We start from the raw sequence: 21,217 nt of genomic DNA on the forward strand, positions 1-21,217 counted from the left end.
AATGTTTGGGAATCTAAAATGTTTTTGTACTGACTCAATAATGTAGAAGTCATAAAATACAAATCTATAACATATTATACTAAAAAAAAATAGGGTGCCTAAGACTTTTTCACAGTACTGTAGGTACTTTTCCCAGCCCAGTGAAGGTGAACAGGTGTTCTTCTTTCAGTGAAATGAATGTCAAGTGGTTCATTTTAAGCAGGTTAACGGTTAAACAACAATACTGTGCCTCCTGTAGCACAAGGTACCCAGTGTGATAGAATGGTTTTGCTGCTCCTGTTTGAGACTGAGAGAATGGTGTGAAATGTATGCTGAAATGATTTTAAATAGAGAAATAATGTCTGGGTTCTAGTTGATAAAACTTAAAATGTTTTCATTTTGAAGATATCTTTTTGCTGACCTTAAATTGGCAGTCAGGAATTGTTAATGCTAGCAGATCGATTTAAAGGTTTTTGGCCGAAAAAGGAAAAAGATTAAATAGGCCTACACGAAGTATCAAATCTAACACTTTACTAATGCTTTTTGATTACAAACCGTATTTGTTATCTGGTCTCATTTACAAGTCAATGCAGACAGGTGGTAGACAAGTGAAAGGTCCTTGTAAAGGACTGTACTTAAAATGTATTGCACGGATTCATTTTTGTGAATAACAATATAGCTTAAGAAAAGTATTAAAGGTAGAAATGTAATATGTAGCTTGTGTATGGCTGTTAATTGAAGTTTGGCTTGATTCCTTCTTTGCTGCTGTTTATCAGCATTTAACTGCACTAATAAAAGACCCTAAAAATACTTATGTCCTGAATTTGTATTTGTTTTAGCTATAGCAAAGACAACTGGTTGATGACTCTTATTTTTAATTACTGTTCTCCTAATAAAAATTAAGTTGTGCAGTCTCTAGTATATACCTGTGTTGTTTGAGTAAATTTGTCGAGCTCTGCAGTGGATGTTCCTCAATTTTTTAAAACAGTTTTAAAATGTTTTTTAGAAAGTAAAATACATTACCACCCACCAGCACTAGGTTCTAACATTGCGACTCTTTCATTAGGACATGCTGTCAGCCCAGAGGAACCATGCAGTGCGGATCAAGAAGCTGCCCAAGGGCACAGTGTCTTTCCACACACAGTCTGAACAGCGCTTTCTGGGTGTTGTGGAGAAGGAGGCCACAGCTGCCTCCAATGGCAAGACTAATGCCAGCCCCAACAAGGGTAAAGAGAAGGTGGGAGATTTCTTAAAATATTTATCTAAAACCTATTTGACAGTATTTTTATTTATTTATTTACATTTTTTTTGCGCAATTTGATGTCCTTTGAACTTTTCTTTTTTCCCCATCCTTATCTTTTGTTTTGCTTTGGCTCAAGGCCTGTGTGTGATTTATTTATTTATTTTTTGTTTATGCTTTTTTACTTTCATGCAAATTTTCTTTCAGGCAGGTATGGAAACATTTTTGAGCCTTTTATTTTGGTTGGTTGGTTTTATCCCTTTTCTAATCTTTTTTTTTTTTTTTTCATTTTCCATTCTCCTTTTCAATCCTGCTCTTCATTAGAAAAAAGATAAGGTAGGCTTCTGATTTTCTGCATGCAACCAGCTTTAGATAACATGCAGACATTTCCCATTTAAACAAGTCAAATTAGACTCTCAAGTAGTGTATTTTAAAAAACATGCTCACAAAGCTGCATTAATGTGTATAGCTTTGATCATCTACATCACACATTTTAACATTTACTTTTTCAGTGATGTCCTTGGATTATTTGGTGGAGATAGACTAAAGTGGCAGCCTTTGCCCCTTGTGGTGAACTGGTTATTACATGTACAGAGTATTTTATTTTATTTATTTTTTGATGTCATCATAATGGCTTTTTGAAAATGACAATCTAATCATTCTTTCCATTTTTCAAGGCTAAAGTTGAGAAGGTTAGTTGACTTGAGTTTTTATTGTTTTTATAATCGAACATTGGCATGCTTCTAAATTGTGAGCGTCATCCAACTAATGACACAGGATTGACTGCTAACGTCCCACTGACTCCATGCCATGTTCAACTTCTCACCTTTCATACAAATACTACCATCTACACATTACTAATGACCATATGTGTATAATTTAATGTATTTTGCTCATTGAAATATCTAGAAATATTTTGCTCAAATTACATTTGTCTTTTGCATTGCCATTATGCATTGAGTATGTGTGAATATTGAATCCTAATTAGCACTAAACATTAGGGGTGTATGAAATTAGATATGATATGGCGGTGTCTTGTTACAATACATTTTCAATACAGCAAAAATAAGCATTGCCTTAATATGTGCCTTAGGTTTCCATTTTCACTTGAAAAAAACATTCAACATTACAATAATTGAAGCTTAATAATGACTGTGTTTTTGCGTAATCGGTTCAGACTCTTAGCAGCATATAACGAAACAAAGCTGTGCATTAGAATGTAACAGAAGTATATATGGCAAATTAAGCATTTGTTCAGGGTTGCAGGGGCTCAGCAAAATGTTCACCACAACTACTTGTCAAACACAGCCCAGAAAAAGACCCGATACTTTTGAGCATTGTAAAAAGGAGACATTTTTCTTTGCACCTCGCCCAACTTGATTCTTCTTTGTGTATGTGATGTCGCTGCAGTGGTATTAGTGCCAGCTAGTATACTACGTGAAAACGGCATGCTTAGGAGAATTGTCATTATTATTATTATTTTTTTAAACCCTTCCCATAGCCTCTCATGATTCGAGATATAGAGATTGCTAGATGAGATATAGAGATGGCTTGATTAAGTGCAAATGCTTATTACACCTCATGTAATATGCGGTATTTTATGACTAATAGTCTACTTTTTTTTACTGCAATCTGTTGAATGTATTGTCAGTTGAGCCCTGTATTACACAGTAAAATACACCCCTATTAAATATGCTAATTAGTGCTCACTCACTTGGTTACTAAGTGTGGGGACATTGCACAGATTGGTTGATGTTTCCTGTCTCTGTAGTGTATAATTTGTAAATGTTTGAGTATCCTTTGAGCATCATTTGTGTTTGAAAACTGCATCTGAAACTAGGCTGGGGCATCTGTTTTCAAAGTCCTGGACTAAATTTCTTTCAGCATGCAGTTCATTTCTGCTTACAATTATTTGTTAAGATGAGACTTAATCTGTGTCTGGAGAGAGAGCCCTTCTTGTGGTCTGACAGAGTGTGTGTGTGTGTGTGTGTGTGTGTGTGTGTGTGTGTGTGTGTGTGTGTGTGTAGGAAGCAGAGGAAGGCGTGATTGTGTATGAAGACTGTGGAGTGAAGCTGACTGTACCCTATCATATCAAAGACCTAGAGGGCGGAGTGCTCCCTCAAGTTGGAGATAAGGTACTGTAGATTAGTTGCCCTAATTATATTTGTGTCCTGTTTCATAATATGTTTTGCTAATACCTAGACCTGGCTTTATCCTCAATTCATATTTCATTTCTATTTTTCAGTGCATGAGTCAAATCCATGATTTTTAAACTAAAAATATCCAGGCTGCTGCCATTTTGAAACAGCTGGCAAGGATTTGTAGAAATAAAATTAAAGTTTGCCCACTATTAATGTAAAAAAGGGAGAGAGAGGAAAAAAAGAAAGATCTTAGTTTGACCACTGGGTGTTACTGTTACAAAACGATTCTAAAACTCTCACCATGACCTTTCGCCCCTCAGCACAGAACGGTAATGACGTTAATTTTATATGCTTGCATTAATGGTACTAAGTTTTTGACTAGTTAGAGGCACTAACGAAACAAATTTCAGGCACATTGGCACCCTTTGCAGAGGGTGACTTTATAAAGAGGGCCTCAAAGAAGTCTTCACTATGATGTTAAATTAATGCATTTTGTCTGGACAGCAATTATCAAACAAATCACAAGGCTTTGTGTGTTATTCAGCTGCATGTGATGAGATAAGGTTGCACATATGTGTGTGTGTGTGTGTGTGTATATATGTGTGTGTGTGTATATATGTGTGTGTGTGTATATATGTGTGTGTGTGTATATATGTGTGTGTGTATATATGTGTGTGTGTATATATGTGTGTGTGTGTGTGTGTGTGTGTGTGTATATATATATATATATATATATATATATATATATATATATATATATATATATATATATAAAATAATGTACACACATATATACATAAGCAAACATTTGCTCTAATGACGCTGAACAAGAGCTGACTGAGATTCAACATAAAACTGACCATCACCTTTGCGATGTGCTTCAAATGTCAGCAACAAGAATTGGCCTCGACCTTACAAATCTTTGCACATCTTCAGTCCATGGCACATTCACTATTCCCATTAGAATTATTAACCGGTGAGTGAAATCTGCAAAACCTTTTATTTACACAATGCTGTCAGGCATTTAGCAGGAAGTAGTTAAATCCACTTTTGGAGTCACTTGAATAAGCCCATTAAGGACAGTTTGAACAGCCCTGATTTAGACTGTCTGTCTGGGATTTTCCACCACACAGTGTTGCCCAGCTTGGTGCAGTAACAGATCTGAAATCCTGCATTTCCACAGCCAATAGAGCTGTACCCTACCAAAGAACCTGTACTTAATTTGTAGTTACCCTGCTTGCTCAAGGACGTGTGGGTGGGCCTTGAAATAGTGCAGTGTTCAAATGATCTCTCAGAATCCCCCTCTGGCTAGAAATGAACTCTACCAGACTGCATGGAACAACAGTCTTCAAGGGATATAGTGATCTAGTTACTGTCTGCCAAATTTTGATTCGTCCTTTTTTCTAGTCATTTTCACTAGAAAAGTTGCACCATCATATCTTAAAATATTTCAGTTTCTTTTTTGCTTATTTAAGTGCAGTATTGCTTGCTTACTGCTGATATTCAGAATAATATTAGTATATAGCCTATATTATTCATATACAATCTGCCATCTTGAAGTTGTATAGGTATGGTTTCCTTTCAACTTCACATGCTCACTACATACAGTGCACTATGATGTACCACTGTATGTAGTGCACGACATGCCCAATAGAACAGCTTTTGAGATTCAGTAGAACAAAAGAGGCAAGTCCTTGTGTTCTTGGAAAACTATTCCTATTTTCCTGGAGAATTTTTTTTGTTGTGGAGAAACAGAAACCAGTACTCAAGTAAGGCCCGGATGGTTCTGGATTCAGATTAGTAATTGTTCCATGTGTTTTGGTGGAGAAGCACAATTAGTGTCCATGCAGTGATGAGGTGTATCTCTTTCAAAGAAACCCTATTTCAAGATGTCTTCATGAAATGAACTCATTAGATATGTGTAATGTTCTTTAGGTGGAGTTTGCAATCAGCGAAGTAAAGCGTACTGGCCAGCAGAGCGCTGTCTCCATCAAGATCTTAAACCGCACCACTAATACCAAGAGGCTCCTGGGCTACATAGCGACACTTAAAGACAACTTTGGCTTTATCGAAACCGCCAATCATGACCAAGAGATCTTCTTTCACTTCAGGTACTGCAGGTCCCAATCAGAGGGTGACACAAAGATGTCCTCCTACAACTACTTCAGAACTACTATTTTTTTTTTTTGTTTGTTTTTTTTTGGTACTATTTCAGTTGTCAGAGGCTTGGTAATTTTTGTTTCTCACACTCTGTATGTTTGTCATGTAGTGAGATGTGTGGTAATATGGACAACCTGGACCTGGGAGATACGGTCGAATACACTCTGTCTAAGGGCAAAGGGAACAAAGTCAGCGCTGAGAAGGTCACCAGAGTCCCACATGGTATGGTATTGTTTATAACCTATGACTGTATCTAGATCTCCAATGTTAATACCTGAAGGTTTTAAGTTTTATGTTGAAAGTGTTGTGTATGTGTGTTAAGTGAATGGACTGGGTGAGGACATTGGCAGTACTGTGTTTTCGGGAAAGGTGATCCGGCCCCTGCGTAGTGTGGATCCATCTCAGACTGAATACCAAGGACTTATTGAGGTAACAGAAGAAGGTAAGAAACCAGGCTTTTATTTATTTATTTATTAATTATAAATTCTCTGATACATTACAGTTCGAACTCGTACAATGGAGATCTTACTAACACGGATGCTTATGAGAATCCCTGTGTCACTCCGTCACATGTTGAAGCCTTGAAATAATAATAAGGTTCAAACAATTCTGTGATGAAGTTATTGAACCATAAAGTTTAGTTCTTCAATAAGGTCAAAACAGATAGAGATTTGTAATTATATGTAGCAGCCTGGGAAACACCTTCTGAGAGAGTGTACTGAAATAGGGTTTTATTGTCTATAATGTATTTTGACGATTTTCAGCAAAACAATATGGAAATATTTTTTTATTTGTTTTCTAACCTTGCATGGGCTATCTGCCTTTAAATCTGCCTAAAGCTGACTAAAACCTTTCTAGTTAAATGTAATTTCCTGATGTGTTGAACGTCACAATTGGGTCAAGTTGCTGGATAGGGTTGTGCTGTAGTGAAATGGACAGAAGCGTACTCAGCATGTAATAAGATACTGACTCAAAGTGTCAGCAATGCACCTTCAATGCCATATATGGATAATACTTGTTTGGAATTGTCTTTACTCATTTTAATAATATCCTGAGATGACAAGCTTTAGCAAGCAAGTGTTTCTACATTTACAGCCAATTATTTTATGGAGAAGGGAGGGGGAAAAAAAAGTAGCATTTTATCCAAGAATTATAAGTTTACAAAGGAAGACAAGTAATCACTATGATCATCCACTGCACTCTGACTGGTAACTGCCTGCTTTTGCATTGGGGCTGAAAAACTCTGATTAATTCAGTGGGTTCCCTGTCTTGCTTTGTCTGCTTCAGGTTCTCTGGTTAGATCAGGTGCTACATGAACTTAAAATAGATGCACTTAGCCAAAACAGAGGATAAGTTTGATGCTGACCAAGATGATTTTTTTTCTGCTTATAACTTGTAAAACATGTATATCACTCAGGAAATGTTCAAAGCCTTGGTGGCTGTGTGCCTGAATTCAGTCACAGTGACTTTTAAACTTTTAGGCAATATTTTTGGTGTAAAGCATGTTGAATATTGGCATGTAAATACCATATTTATAGCATTAAATCATTTGATCAAAAGGCAGATGGAAAGATATAATTGTGAGTGTGATGCTTTTGGATATTAGGACATTGTTGATTAGATCCCCAGGTTCCAGTGATAATTTTGGTATCCTGATGGTCATGTATTTGATCTGTTTGAATCCTGCTAGGCTCCAGTAAAGGTCAGAATTACCCATTCGGAATCGTTAGCATGACCAGTAAACGAGATTGCCTGCAGAAAGGGGAGATGGTGAAGTTTCAGCTGTGTACCGTGCCTCAGACAGGACAGAGGATGGCATGCAACGTCGTTCCACAGCGTAGAGCTTTGGTGGAATGTGTTAAAGACCAGGTAACAAAGTGTGTGTGTGTGTGTGCATGTATGTGTATATATGTGTGTATGTGTGTGTGTATATATATATATATATATATATATATATATATATATATATATATATATATATATATATATATATATATATATATATATATATATATATATATATATATGTGTGTGTGTGTGTGTTAATTAACCAGATGGCTTAAATATTCTTTGTATAAGTTACTATGTTATAGACCTGATGTATAACTATTTGATGTGATTTCTTGACCCTCGTAGTTTGGTTTCATCACGTATGAGGTAGGCGAGAGTAAGAAGCTGTTCTTCCACATGAAGGAGGTGCAGGACGGCTTGGAGCTCCAGGCTGGAGATGAAGTGGAGTTCTCGGTTATCCTGAACCAGCGCACGGGAAAGTGCAGTGCCTGCAATGTCCGCAGAGTCAGGTCAGACAATAATCATTATTACTGGATGTCGATAGATAAATTATTAGATTTTAGAGTATGACCTTTCATGTGAATGCTATAATATAATATAGATTTTCTGTAGCTGTGTCCGTCAACTCTTGATACAGGTAGCAAAAAAAGAAAGATAATATATATAGACCACTGATCTACACTGCACTGATTTAATATCAGCATTAATAAGTAGGTTATAATTTTTCAGTCTCTGCCAAAACTCTCCCAGTGAGCAAGGCTTTGAATTTTACTGAGACTTTCTTTAAACCTGGATATATGTATTATGCCTCTGAAATTCTCCATAGTGGTTTAAACTGGTGTGGTTCAGTTTTTATGTATTTGGAAAATGCTGATTAATACCCATTCCACTGCCCACATCAGTGACCATTTCAAATTGCTAAAACAATTATTTTTTTATTATTATTTTTTTTTAAATCACTAAGAATAACATGGATGGCAACCTGGTTATAAAAGTTTTTAGCCATCGAGGTCATTGAACTTTCTAGTTTACAAATCCCTTTAAAGCAGTGACAAAACCACGATAGCCCAATTCTTATTGCTTATTGCTACTTTGCTATAATATGCAGTCTTATTGTAATTGCCTTCTCTAGTCTCAAGAAAGCTCACAGAATGGGTGTATGTGTGTTGTAGCGAGGGTCCTAAAGCAGTGGCAACACCTCGCCCTGACCGCCTGGTGAACCGCCTGAAGAGCATCACCCTGGACGATGCCAGCGCCCCGCGTCTGGTGATCATTCGACAACCCCGGGGCCCTGATAATTCAAAGGTTAATGCACAGTAACCCTTATTTTCTGTCCTCTATGCAGAAGTGGATATACTGCTGATTTCAGACTTTTCTCTTTGAATTTCTAGAAATTCTTCCAAATATATCTAGGGCTTTTATTAGCAATATGGCCAATATTTATGGAAATACACTCATAATAGGGCCCAGTCAGTTTTAACATTATTTCACCTTGTTGCTCTTGTTACTGTAATGTAAATGTGATATATATATATTTTTCCCTTCCTAGTCCCAGTGTTTATTAGAGAAAGCATCTAGCACATACTTTATAGTGCATAAGGATTAATAGTTATCTTTATGTGGATTTTTTTTTTTTTTTTTTTTTTTTTTTTTTTTAACTTGACTATATTACTTGTATTATAACATTCATGTAGTGTCATCTTTATTATTAATGAACTGTTGCAGTTCTCTGAGGTTGTAGTTTGTCTGAAGGTGTGTTTCGGAGAACTAACATTTAGTGTGCTTGATTCCTCCAGGGCTTTAATGTGGAGAGGAAACCTCGCCAGGCCGGCGTGATTGACTGATCTACTATTTGCTGCTCCTCCCTCTCCACATTGACAACACCTCAGAGAAAAGAAGCAATCAAGACTAAAGGACAGGGAAGGGATTTGCACTGTTATAAACATCAATAAGACACATGAAGCCACACACACAAACACATACACACACCCTCACCCTGTCCCAAAATCCCTTCCAAAAGAATCGAACATCTCCTCTGACCTTTCATATTAGTGTGGTTTTTGCGCATTTGTCATCAATGATGATTCCTTGGTTGTGTGTGCGTATGTGTGTGTTCTGTGTGTTATCTCGAGTATTTTTTAAGAAAATGTAAGAGCAGTGTGTTGACAGTGTTGGAGATAAATGGGATTTGGTGGTTCTGCCACCTGATGATGGCTAATGTGTTTCCATCTCAGCTCAAAATGAAATTGTGTGGAATTCTGCACCCGCTCCCCCTCCCAAAATCATATTTTCCCTCTATCTTCTGAAAACTTTCTTATACTTTTTGGACATTTGTTTACTCGCTCCTATCACTTGACACCCACTCACCATGTTAAACAACTTCCAAATCAAGTGTTTTACCCTGACACAAGCTGTGTTCATGTACCTTTCCCTTTTTTATTTCTGCTCTATTGTTCAGCGCATCTTTTACAACCACTCTGGTCTGAAATATCACTGTGCTTAAGAAGGCTCATGTATACCATTTGTCTGAATGATTTTTTTTTTTTTTTTTTCTCCTAAGTGAGTTTATTTTGATCAAGTTCTGTATGTTTTTGTTTTAATAGCTGTGCTTGGTTTCGCCCCATCCTTCCATGTGTTGTCTTCTGCTTTCAGGTGCAGAATTCCTAATAGCTTCTCATATTTTGCAGTCCTTTTATATTGTTTTCTTTTTCATTGCACACACATCTTTTGCTTTTTTGCTTTTTATTTTTAAAAATTCAATTTAATATGCTTCTAACAAGTAAAATAAAAGTAAGATTAAGGTGCCTAAAGACTCTAAATAAAACAAAAAAAAAAAAAAAAACCCCAACCACACAATAGAGGTATGCTCTATTCCCGGACAATTGCCAAAATATATGAACAATCTTAGGGTGGCTTTTTTCCAAGTAGATTTAATACTGATCTGCATCCCCAAGACCTGTGGATAAAGTATACTATATGTAATGTGTGCTATTTAGTTAGTGGGAGGTTTAAAAAAACAAAACAAAAAAACAAAACAAAAAAAAAACATATAAGTCTGCATAACCTGTGAAATAAAAAGGGGAAACAGTACAAAAGGTTCCATTCAGAATAAGATCAGGATTTAATGTAGAGACTATTTGCTGTGCTCCTTACTGAAAATCAGAATATTACTGTTAAGATTTTTTTTTTTTTTTTTTTTTTCCTGGAGATCAGTGGGTTACTGCTGAGCCACCGGTTCTCCTCTATACTTTTGTTAATGGTCTTGAATGAAACAATTGAAATAAATGTTTTATGAAAACAATTTCCTGTGAACTGAAGCCATGTTTGATTTCCATGTTGCACGTTTCTTTAATGTAGTGCTTAAATGCCTTACAGTCAGCTTTACTACAGAGATACAGATTTTATATAAGGTTTATTGTCTCTTCTAAACCCTTGTGCTTCGGACGTGGATTATTATTTCAGAGCGGTGCACAACTTTTGGTGTAGACCCTGAGGTAGATTTCTGAGCTTCGGTCCATCGATTCCACCATTCCCTGAGCTCTGAGGGGCTACTTAGCTGGGCTTCTGATATCTCATTTGCAGTAACTAAGATGTAAGGGAGTTTTGATTCCACTCCACTGATTACCATCTTCTCCTTACTGTCTCCCTCTGGGACCTCGGTGTCTGTTTTCTCTTCAGTCGCCGATTCCAGACATCCTGAAGAACGATCCAACTCCATTCTAACAGAGATATCGTCGTCATCATCACACTGAGAGTCTCTCATGTTTGTGAGGTTCATTCTCTGCAGCTTGACTTTATACTTTTCTAATTTATTTTTGCACTCTGTGGCTTTCTCCTTCAAATCCAGGAACTGCATCTGCAGGACTTTCTCGTAGCCCTCTTCTGCCTTCAGCTCATTGAGCCAAAACTCGAGCTGCTCTTCCTCATCAGACATGGATTCTGCTTGCTGCATTTCAAGTTTGAAAATCTGCTCATCAGTGGTGTCTATTTTGAGCTTGAGTGCTCTCAGGCTAGCCTGTTGTTGGATGGTTAATTTTTTCAGGTTCTCTATTGTATCAAAGGCTCCCTCATGTTCTGAAACCCCAACCTGCGTTTTATGTTCTGTTATACATTCATGTAACTCTATTTCATCATCCTTTTCTCTATTCTTCCATTTTTTGTTTTCTGTTCTATTTTTGTCTCTTCCTTGTAATACCCTAGAGGCCTGGACTAGTTTATCTGACTTGGTTCCCATGTTATCCAGTTGTTGATATCCTCCATCATTCTCTTCATTTTTCCGCTTATCTCGTGTTAATTGCTGCTTCCTTCCCTTACCCAGATTCTCCAGCCAACCCCATGCTTCCTCCATCAGTGTTAATGATTTCCTCTTGGGCCTCTTCAGTTCTTCAGAGGGAGTTTTGGAGTGGAGATGGGAGAGCGGAGGGAGGCTCTGCCGGTGGAGGATGGCTCCTGTGCTACTCCTGCGCAGTCTTCCTCCTCCGTCAGCTCGTCTTAACTGAACACGTGGCTTGTTTGGCCAATCCACTAGAGAGGGCCCTAGATAGTGTAGGGTGAGCTGGACCTCCCTGGCCTGTTGCCCATATTTCCCCAGGGACTCCAGGAGATGCTCGTCAGGGGTCACGTTGCGTCCATAGCCTTTGAAATTCTCTCTCAGAGTGTAGCGACCTGTGCGACCTATGGACGAAGCGAAAGTTGCACAAGTCAGAACATTGCTGCCACATTATGGGAGCACGTTGCCTAAAATGAGCAATGAGTTGTTGAACGTTGACCCTGGAATAGAAAGGGTAGTAAGGATAAACCGACATTGTGTTTTGGTAAGATGTTGGGCCACCATGAGCCACCTGAATATCTTCAATGAGCTTTGGCAGTTTGGGATTCTACAAGTCTCTGGCACTATACTTGAGGGATGAGCACCATTCTTCTAAGAGACATTCCTTCAATTGGTGTTTTGATTATTGTAATGGAGAGCAGTAAAAATTTTCCATAGGTGTTCAGTTGGTTGAGATCTGGTGGCTGTGAAGGCCACAAGACATGATTTATGTAATTTCTACAGATTAAACCATTCAGTGAGCCCTCATTCCTTGCCATCCAGGAAGAGGTCACTACCATCAGGAGGGAAATGTTTCATAATAGGATAAAGGTGATCAGTCACAACAGATTGAGGGGAAATAAGTATTTGGACATTGTTTGTTTTTTATATTTAATATACTTCTACTGCATATATCGACTTCAAATTTACACATGCAAAGTCTTGACTTTATATTTTATACAAAAATTATGTATTCATAAGCATAAACACATACACTCACAGTCCACTTTAATAGGAACACCTGTACACCTGCTCGTTTATGCAGTTATCCAGTCAGTCGATCATGTGGCAGCAGCACAATGCATAAAATCATGCAGATACAGGTCAAAATGACCAGTCTGGCAATTTTCCTCTGACCTCTTTAATCAACAAAGCGTTTCCACCCACAGAACTGTCGCTCACTTAATCACACTTTTTCCTTCATTCTGATGTTTGATGTGAGGATTAACTGAAGCTCTTGATCTGTATCTGCATGATTTTTTTGCATTGTGCTGCTGCCACATGATTGGTTGATTGGATAACTGCATAAATAATTGTACAGTGTAGAGTGTATGTTTAAAAAATGAAAAGTATTTGGACACTATATTTAAAAACTATATGTAAAGATTAAATAAAAATAAATCAAGTTCTAGATATAAATACTGCAAAAATGTTATCTGGCAAATTGTCAGATTTGCAGTGACTCTTTCTTCTAGGAGGGAAGTGAATAAAGATTGCTGGCAAAATGCCCCTACAGCATAACAACTACTGATTTTTCCTTTACTTTCTCACCTGTCTGTATCGATGTGTAATATCAGGATTAATATCTATGTAGAGTTTTAATGTTATCATAGTATTAACCTCTGCAAATCTGACATATTGGGATCATCTTAACAAATCTGGCTGTGCAACCATATTAACTTTCAACATTCCAAATGTGTGATGTTCACAAGAGCTTTTGAACAATATTGGAACATTATTAAGGCAGGCCTGTTTTCTAACATCATAGTATGTCTTCTGTAATACAGCTAATTAACTTACCCAGAGCGTGGGCTAAAGCGATGACTACTTCTTGACACGTTGTCATTTCAGTTACACCACAAACAATGCGCTGGACTCCATCAACAGATACTTTAATCTCCATTCTGATGATGAAATGTTATCAAAAGTGATCTTCACTTCAGCAATTTCAGTACTCACAGTAGCTTTTATGGCAGATATGATTACGGCAGCCTAAAAAAAACACGCCACCAAAATTTCTTAGTGAATGAAGCATCAGTAATGAAACTGTTCATTGTGTCTGTTGCATAGGCTTAAATTTGATATGTCACCTTATTTTATTTTAATGAGGCAGAATTATCATGAAATAATCACCCTGGCCCAATAAAAAGATTGTTTAAAAGCGTTAAAACTGTTAAAATTGAGACTACTTGATGAACTCACGTAAAGGAATCTCCAAGTACATTATTTTCATAAATGTTTTGGCAGGATTTTACTGGTCCATAATACTTACTACATAATAAAAGGTCATTACAGTAATATGGATAGAAACATATACCTGTGCCTTCACTACTGATCACCAGGTGTATAAAAATCCTCTGGTCTGTCACAAAACCCCTTTGGTTGAGGAGACGGTTATAGCAGCAGTGATGAGAATGTGTACATCTGTACAAAGCAACGTGGAGTTTTGGCTTTTCTGGTTCCCCACCACTGCACTCAGAGGTCCAAACCCTTCCTGCCAGTAAACACTCAGATCATGGCTGATAAGAGCAGCTGGATCCGAAATAGTCTATGAGTATATAATTGTTTTTATTTTGTTTATAACAGTAGACTAGTAAAGGAAATTTGCATTGACCATAGTTAGTAAAATTATGAATAAACGTAATACCATGGGGCTGCTCTGAATAGACTGAGTTGTTTATTATTATTATTATTAGTATTATTATTATTATTATTACATGAAAAAAACAGTTGAATCTCTTTTAAAGAGCATATACATGAACACCATACTAATACTGGGTAGGAACCCTCTTTGCTCTCAGAACAGCCTCAGTTCTTTGTGGCATGGATTCCACAAGGTGGTGGGTCATGCTGACATGACTGTATCACATAATTGCTGCAGATTTGTCAGCTGCACTTTCATTTCCTGTGCCACCACGTCCCAACGGTGCTCTGCTGCATTCAGATCTGGTGACTAAGGAAGCCACTGAAATACTCTGAACTCATTGTCATGTTCATGGAACCAGATTGAGTCGCCCTGTGCTTTGTGACATGGCGCATTATCATGCTGGAAGTATGGTAAGATAGGCTGTGGCATTCAAATGAAGCTCAGTTGGTATTAAGGGACCTGATGGGTGCTAATTATATTACACTTTAGACCACTGTTACACCACCAGTAGCTGCCTGAACTGTTAACACAAGGCGAGTTGGGTCTATGGATTCAGGCTGTTGATGCCAGATTCTGACCCCACCATCTGCATGATGCAGCAGAGACTCATCAGCCTGGGCCATGTTTTTCTAATTCACCTGCCCAGTTTTGGTGAGTCTGTGCCCACTGTAGTCTCAGATCCCCATTCTTCAGGGGTTTCCTTCGGGTTTTCCAGTTTCCTCCCCGAGTCTCCCAGTTGTAGGCTGATTGGCATTTCCAAATTGTCCGTAGTGTGTGAGTGTGTGTGATTGTGCCTTGCAATGGGTTGGCACCACGTCCAGGGTGTCCCCTGCCTTGTGCCCCGAGTTCCCTGGCATAAGCTCCAGGCTCCCCGTGACCCTGTGTAGGATCAGCGGTCCAGAGAATGGATGGATGTTCTACCAATAGTTTCTTCCTGGAGGCATTTTCTGATGAGGTCAGAGTTATAAAGTGGACAGAATAGCACAAAATCCTTGCAGTATTGTTTTAAGAAGACCTATAAATGCACAGTTTAATAAGGTATGATAAATCATTAGAACACGGAAGCTTGGATTGGATTAGCTGTTATTTATAATTAGCATAAGAGTTTGCGTCAGTCATTAGAATAAATCGCGCCACACAGGATCTCGCGAGAGTAACGCCAAATCAGTTTGATGTAAATAATATGGGTGCACAAACTTCTGCGCATGCGATTTTAATTTAAAACGTCAACTTTTGACAGCGTCAGCTATTTTATTACACATGGCTGTGCATTGTGCAGCTATAATTCAGGGAGCAGGACCCACAGGAAGAAATAATAACTAAAGCGCACAGCAGTCATTCATATTTACAGCAAGAGCGCGCTTTTAAGATCTCGCGAGAAGTGATGTGTACACTTCCCGCACACAGAGCTGCACGCTGTTGGTGGAGTGTGTGTGCGCGCGCGCGCGGTGTGTGTCTGTAGTCCAAAACATGAAGATTGTCACTTGGAACATAAATGGCATAAGAACTTTTAAAAACGGGATAAAGTCGGCGCTTGACTCGTTCGACGCTGATATCATATGCTTGCAGGAAACCAAAGTGACGCGTAAGTAAAAGCGGAAACACTAGCAACAACATATTTCACTTATGGAGCCATTTCAGTATGTCAGCTGTGAATAGAGCTGCACACTTTCGCCATGTTTCTGAAATGAAATTCTCCCCCATGCTGTTAGGCGACCTGCTGGACGAAAGGACTGCAATTGTGGATGGATACAACTCTTACTTCAGCTTTAGCCGAGGACGCACTGGCTACTCGGGTAATGTTAGCTTAACGTTAAAAAATAAACAATAAAAGCCCTCAGAATTTGTAATGGTTTTAATGGTTATAATGGGAACTGTATTGGTTTTAATGGAAACTCTAATGGTCCTTGTGGGTCTCTACTGGTAATCTGTTGCCTTCTATTGGTGGTATGTTATGTCTAGTGGATACCATTAAGGACCAGTAATGGTTTTAATGGTTATAATGGGAACTGTATTGGTTTTAATGGAAACTCTAATGGTCCTTGTGGGTCTCTACTGGTAATCTGTTGCCTTTTATTGGTGGTATGTTATGGTTAGTGGATACCATTAAGGACCAGTAATGGTTATAATGGGAACTGTATTGGTTTTAATGGAAACTCTAATGGTCCTTGTGGGTCTCTACTGGTAATCTGTTGCCTTCTATTGGTGGTATGTTATGGTTAGTGGATACCATTAAGGACCAGTAATGGTTATAATGGTTATAATGGGAACTGTATTGGTTTTAATGGAAACTCTAATGGTCCTTGTGGGTCTCTACTGGTAATCTGTTGCCTTCTATTGGTGGCATGTTATGTCTAGTGGATACCATTAAGGACCAGTAATGGTTTTAATGGTTATAATGGGAATTGTATTGGTTTTAATGGAAACTCCAGTGGTCCCTGTGGGTCTCTACTGGTATTTTGTTGCCTTCTATTGGTGGTATGTTATGTCTAGTGGATAACATTAAGGACCTATGTCAATAATACTTCCCACTACGTAATGGAATCCATTTGGTAATGGTTTTAATGGTTAACAGCCAGCTGATGGTTTGTAATGGTACTTGTAGTGGAAACCATTAGAATTTCTGCGATGCTTTCTGTTGTTTTTTTTTCCCCCAGCAGGGCGAGCTCGTGTGGAGTGGCCTGATTGTAATAAAGCATGAAATTGAAAATATTATTACCGTTTTGGTTTATAACTCGGCGTTTTATTCTTTGACTTTTAGTATTTGCAAATTGATGTTTGTTTTTTGTCGTTTGTTTGACCGTACTTTATCTAAACAGGGGTCGCGACGTTTTGTAAAGACTCCGTCACCCCATTCGCTGCAGAAGAAGGACTGACAGGTCGCCTTGTCAACCATCGAGAGGCTGTCGGTTGCTATGGTGATCAGGGGGAATTCTCTATAGAGGAGCTCCAGTCACTTGATAATGAAGGAAGAGCCGTAATCACCCAACACAAGTTCAAGCATTCAGTGTAAATCTCTACTGTTTTTAACATGGCCTCATCTACTTGCTCTTGTCTGATGACCTTGGAGGAATTCATGTCACCATCTTAAGTATAGTTCAGTAGATACCTCAGCTATGTACACTATATGGAAAAAAAGTATATGGACACCTGACCAATCATTGTGTTTGTTGAACATCCCATCACAGATTTAGCTAGTATAATACCTTCCACTCTTCTGGGAAGGTTTTCCACTAGATTTTGGGGTCTGGCTGTGGGGATTTGCCCATTCAGCCACAAGAGCATTAGTGAGGTCGGGTACTGATATCTGGTGAGAAGACCTGGTGCATTGTCAGCGTTCCAGTTCATCCCAAAGGTGTTCAGTGGGGTTGAGGTCAGGGCTCCGTGCAGGAGACTCGAGTTCTTCCACATCAGCCTTGGCAAACCATGTCTTCATGGACTTCACTTTGTGCCTAGGGACATTGTCATGCTGGAACAGGTTTGACCTAGACCCCTTAGTTCTAGTGTATGGAAAATGTAATGCTAGATACATGCAAAGACATTCTAGACTTTTGTGTAGAATCGTGTGCTTCCAACTTTGTGGCTACAGTTTGGGCCCACATATGGGTGTGATGGTCATATATTCACATACTTTTGACCATATAGTGTACCTTTGCAAATAGTGTACATCTGCCAAAGCCAAGTTTGTTAAAACCTTTTCTTCAACCACTATACTGTTGTAAGGGACCATTGGCATCATGTAGGTACTTACTCTTCCAACACATGGAGGGGAAAGCAATTAGGGTATGTTGAAATCCTAATGAACTTTGGGCCTATTCAGTATTCCAATATTCCCTGTATATGTTTTAGCATTGTCAATTTGCTCTACATCACAAAGAATGATTTCCTCTGATTATACTGATGTACAAGACTGTCACAGCTTTGAAAATTGTTTAAAAATTGTGATAATTGTTTTCCACAGGGAAGCAGAAGGATTTGAGACACTGACTATCATCAATGTGTATTGCCCGCGTGCAGATCCAGAAAAGCCAGAGAGAAAGCTGTTTAAACTGCAGTTTTACAAACTCCTGCAGAGCAGAGCTGAGGCACTTGTGGGGCCTGGAAGGTAAGCAAGAATTGATCCAGAGCAACATTATTTTTGCACTTTAAGCTGTACTAGAATTGCACCATTAACATCACATTTCATATTTTGATTTGAAATTTTAATTGCTATTGTTATTATTATTATTATTATTATTATTATTATTATTATTATTATTATTCTCTCTAGTCATGTGATCATTTTGGGCGATATAAACACCTCTCACCGGCCCATAGACCACTGTGACCCAGATGATGTGGTACGTGTTCAGGAACACTACACTACACTTAAGGAGCATGCAGTGCCTCATAGCCTTGGAAATTTTGAAAAATATAAGCTCTTACTTGCTTGTTGGTCTGAACATTATACTTGATGCCGTATTGTTGTTGGCTTCTAAAATGTTATGAATAATTGGAACTATGAGACTCACACTCTCCAGACTTTTCTCATTTTTATGTTCGTGTCACACAGGAGAACTTTGAGGACAATCCAGGCAGAAAGTGGTTGAACAGCTTCCTGTTTAGTCCGGCAGAAAACGGGAATCATGAAGAGGAAGGTTCTGAGCCCTCCCAGAATTGTGTGTCTGGTGGTCATTTTATTGACACCTTCCGCCATTTCCATCCTACACGTACCAACGCCTTCACATGCTGGTCTACACGTACGGGCGCTAGGCAAACCAACTATGGCACCCGCATCGACTATATCTTTGCCAATCATTCACTAGTTGAGACAAACTTACTGAATGCAGATATCATGCCAGAAGTGGAGGGTTCTGATCACTGTCCCATATGGGCTAAGCTAAGCTGTACTTTTGTACCAAGTCCTAAGTGCCCAGCTCTGTGCACCTGTTATATGCCTGAGTTCATGGGGAAGCAGCAGAAACTCTTGCGCTTTCTTGTTAAGGTTTCTGAGCAACACACAGATTGCAGAGACATTGAAAAACCTTTGCCTGGATCTCAAGAGGTTGGGGAGATTCGTGAGAACCTCAATCCTCTAGCAGCAGGTATCAGTACTGGGAGCAAGAGACCTGCAGATGAACTACCAGAGTCATCTACATTTAAGGGGAAAAAAAGCAAAAATGCTAAAAAGGTAACTAAACCTCAGGGCAGTCTTCTGACCTTCTTTAAACCTAAACTGACCCCTGTGGTATCTTCAAGCCAGAGCCTAAGCTCAGGTGAGAACACTGAGACAAGTTTGAAGAGTGAGGCCGTTATATCCGAGATCCACAAGGGTACAGAAAATGATGTCAACAGCCGCACTGCAACCCACAGCATGCTTACAGAGTGCCACTCTGAGGCAAAAGTGAAGGGTGAAACAAGTAAGTTCAGGGTCACCAAGACTAAGGAAGAAGAAGAGGGTTGTCAGGCTCAGATCCAGAGCAACACCACACCCAATCAGGAGACCAAGAAAGGGTCTTGCCCAGACTTTTGGAAATCAGTTTTGCACGGACCACCCCAGCCGCCACTGTGTAATGCACACAACGAGCCGTGTGTGCTGCGGACTGTGAAAAAACCTGGACCGAATTTGGGCCGGCAGTTTTTTGTATGTGCCCGTCCTCAGGGTCACACGTCCAATCCACAGGCAAGGTGTAATTTCTTTGTCTGGGTGGACAAACGCAAGTAGAAGCCCACTGAGGTCTCTGTAAAAAGATTGTTTATTTGGTACTAGAAAAATGTTGAATTTTTTTTATTTTTTATGTTTTTATTGTATAAATAAATGATTTCTATATTTCATGATTTCATGGTCCATTCTTATAGTCTGAATGCCAAGCACATTTACTTCAAATTCAAATTTTGTCGCATGCATAACCATACACAATACAACTTGCAGTGAAATGCTTTATACAACTGTTCCGATATAAGAAAGTATAGAAAAATATTATATATAAAGAAAAATATACAAAACAAAAACATAAAAAATATATGAAGGGATTAAAAATATATATGTGTATAAGAATATATAGAATATAAAAGATCATACTGTAAATATTGTAAATACTGTAAACCTGTTGTAAACATACAGTATAGTGCAATATAGTATGTAATGTAGATGTAAATGGAGGGTGGATGGAGATGAACGATTCTTAGTCCTTGGTGTTGTACTGTTTGAGGGCCGGAATGGCGTGCAGGAAGAAGCTCCTTGTCATTCTCTCTGTATTGGCTTTTAGGGAGCGGAAGCACTTCCCTGACCGCAACAGAGAGTAGAGCCCATTGTTCGGATGGTTGAGGTCTTTCACTATTTTCCTGGCCTTGTTCCAGCATCGCTTGCTGTAGATAGAGTGTAGGTCAGGGAGCTCTGTACGGATGGTATGTTCAGCTGATCACACCACGTTCTGTAGAGCCCTCCTGTCCTGCTGGGTGCTGTTCCCAAACCAGGCTGTGATGCTTCCCATCAGGATGCTCTTGATGGTGCAGGTGTAAAAGTTCCTTAGCACCTTAGAGGGCAGTCGAAAGTCTCTCAAGCATCTAAGGTGGTATAGGCGCTGCCGGGCCTTCTTCACCAGGATGTTAACATGGCAAGACCATGACAGGTCCTGCGTGATGTGAACACCAAGGTACCGGAAACTATCCACTCTTTACACTGGGGTCTTGTTGATTGTGATGGGTTGGTAGCTCCTCTCCTGCTTCATGCTGAAGTCCACAATCAGCTCTTTGGTCTTGCTGACATTCAGGAGGAGATTGTTCTCCTGGCACCAATGCTCCAGGCTTGTTATCTCCTCCAGGTAGGCCTTCTCGTTGTTGTCAGACATCAGGCCCACCACAACAGTGTCATCAGCGAACTTAATAATGGTGGTAGAGCTGGAAGTGGCTACGCAGTCATATGTGCACAATGAGTACAGCAGGGGGCTCAGAGCACAACCTTGAGGGGC

At 39.0% G+C, this 21,217-nt stretch overlaps 3 protein-coding genes across 10 annotated transcripts in view; 2 read left to right on the plus strand and 1 right to left on the minus strand.

Moving 5' to 3' along the window:
• Nucleotides 1–10,156, plus strand: part of csde1 (cold shock domain containing E1, RNA-binding) — a 29,802-nt gene extending 19,646 nt beyond the window's left edge. For 5 of the 8 annotated variants that reach the window (XM_026928709.3, XM_026928730.3, XM_053236511.1 and 2 more), the window contains 11 exons: nt 1,046–1,216; nt 1,544–1,555; nt 1,897–1,911; nt 3,247–3,354; nt 5,296–5,471; nt 5,630–5,742; nt 5,843–5,962; nt 7,211–7,389; nt 7,657–7,820; nt 8,484–8,616; nt 9,108–10,156. In XM_026928709.3, the coding sequence (XP_026784510.3) occupies nt 1,046–1,216; nt 1,544–1,555; nt 1,897–1,911; nt 3,247–3,354; nt 5,296–5,471; nt 5,630–5,742; nt 5,843–5,962; nt 7,211–7,389; nt 7,657–7,820; nt 8,484–8,616; nt 9,108–9,155 (1,239 nt within the window). In that variant the 3' untranslated portion in view covers nt 9,156–10,156. The remainder of the gene's footprint in view (nt 1–1,045; nt 1,217–1,543; nt 1,556–1,896; nt 1,912–3,246; nt 3,355–5,295; nt 5,472–5,629; nt 5,743–5,842; nt 5,963–7,210; nt 7,390–7,656; nt 7,821–8,483; nt 8,617–9,107) is intronic. The other 3 variants (XM_026928724.3, XM_026928737.3, XM_026928717.3) reach the window with 2 other exon arrangements.
• A 141-nt stretch (nt 10,157–10,297) lies between these two features.
• Nucleotides 10,298–15,174, minus strand: rassf11 (Ras association domain family member 11). The gene is made up of 3 exons (XM_026928754.3): nt 13,938–15,174; nt 13,421–13,612; nt 10,298–11,985 (listed from the first exon to the last, which is right to left on the minus strand). The coding sequence occupies exons 2-3, from the start codon at nt 13,521–13,523 to the stop codon at nt 10,736–10,738; spliced, it is 1,353 nt and encodes a 450-aa protein (XP_026784555.1). The 5' UTR covers nt 13,524–13,612; nt 13,938–15,174; the 3' UTR covers nt 10,298–10,735.
• A 403-nt stretch (nt 15,175–15,577) lies between these two features.
• apex2 (APEX nuclease (apurinic/apyrimidinic endonuclease) 2) lies at nt 15,578–20,084 on the plus strand. The gene is made up of 6 exons (XM_026937501.3): nt 15,578–15,852; nt 15,980–16,063; nt 17,087–17,276; nt 18,229–18,372; nt 18,538–18,607; nt 18,820–20,084. Exons 1-6 carry the CDS (start codon nt 15,738–15,740, stop codon nt 19,969–19,971), a joined length of 1,755 nt encoding a protein of 584 aa, XP_026793302.3. The 5' UTR covers nt 15,578–15,737; the 3' UTR covers nt 19,972–20,084.
• The last annotated feature ends 1,133 nt before the right edge of the window (nt 20,085–21,217 follow it).

The sequence above is a fragment of the Pangasianodon hypophthalmus genome, chromosome 8 (genome assembly GCF_027358585.1).
Source record: "Pangasianodon hypophthalmus isolate fPanHyp1 chromosome 8, fPanHyp1.pri, whole genome shotgun sequence".
Classification (NCBI taxonomy): Eukaryota; Metazoa; Chordata; class Actinopteri; order Siluriformes; family Pangasiidae; genus Pangasianodon; species Pangasianodon hypophthalmus.

What these genes read in the sequence shown, in the direction of transcription:
- apex2 (XM_026937501.3), top strand. Translation starts at nt 15,738, where the DNA reads ATGAAGATTGTCACTTGGAACATAAATGGCATAAGAACTTTTAAAAAC. An exon ending in CACAAGTTCAAGCATTCAGT is followed by an intron (nt 17,277 to 18,228) that starts GTAAATCTCTAC and finishes TGTTTTCCACAG; the next exon opens with GGAAGCAGAAGGATTTGAGA. An exon ending in ACTGTGACCCAGATGATGTG is followed by an intron (nt 18,608 to 18,819) that starts GTACGTGTTCAG and finishes CGTGTCACACAG; the next exon opens with GAGAACTTTGAGGACAATCC.
- rassf11 (XM_026928754.3), bottom strand. Translation starts at nt 13,523, where the DNA reads ATGGAGATTAAAGTATCTGTTGATGGAGTCCAGCGCATTGTTTGTGGT. An exon ending in CGCTTTAGCCCACGCTCTGG is followed by an intron (nt 11,986 to 13,420) that starts GTAAGTTAATTA and finishes CTTCGTCCATAG; the next exon opens with GTCGCACAGGTCGCTACACT.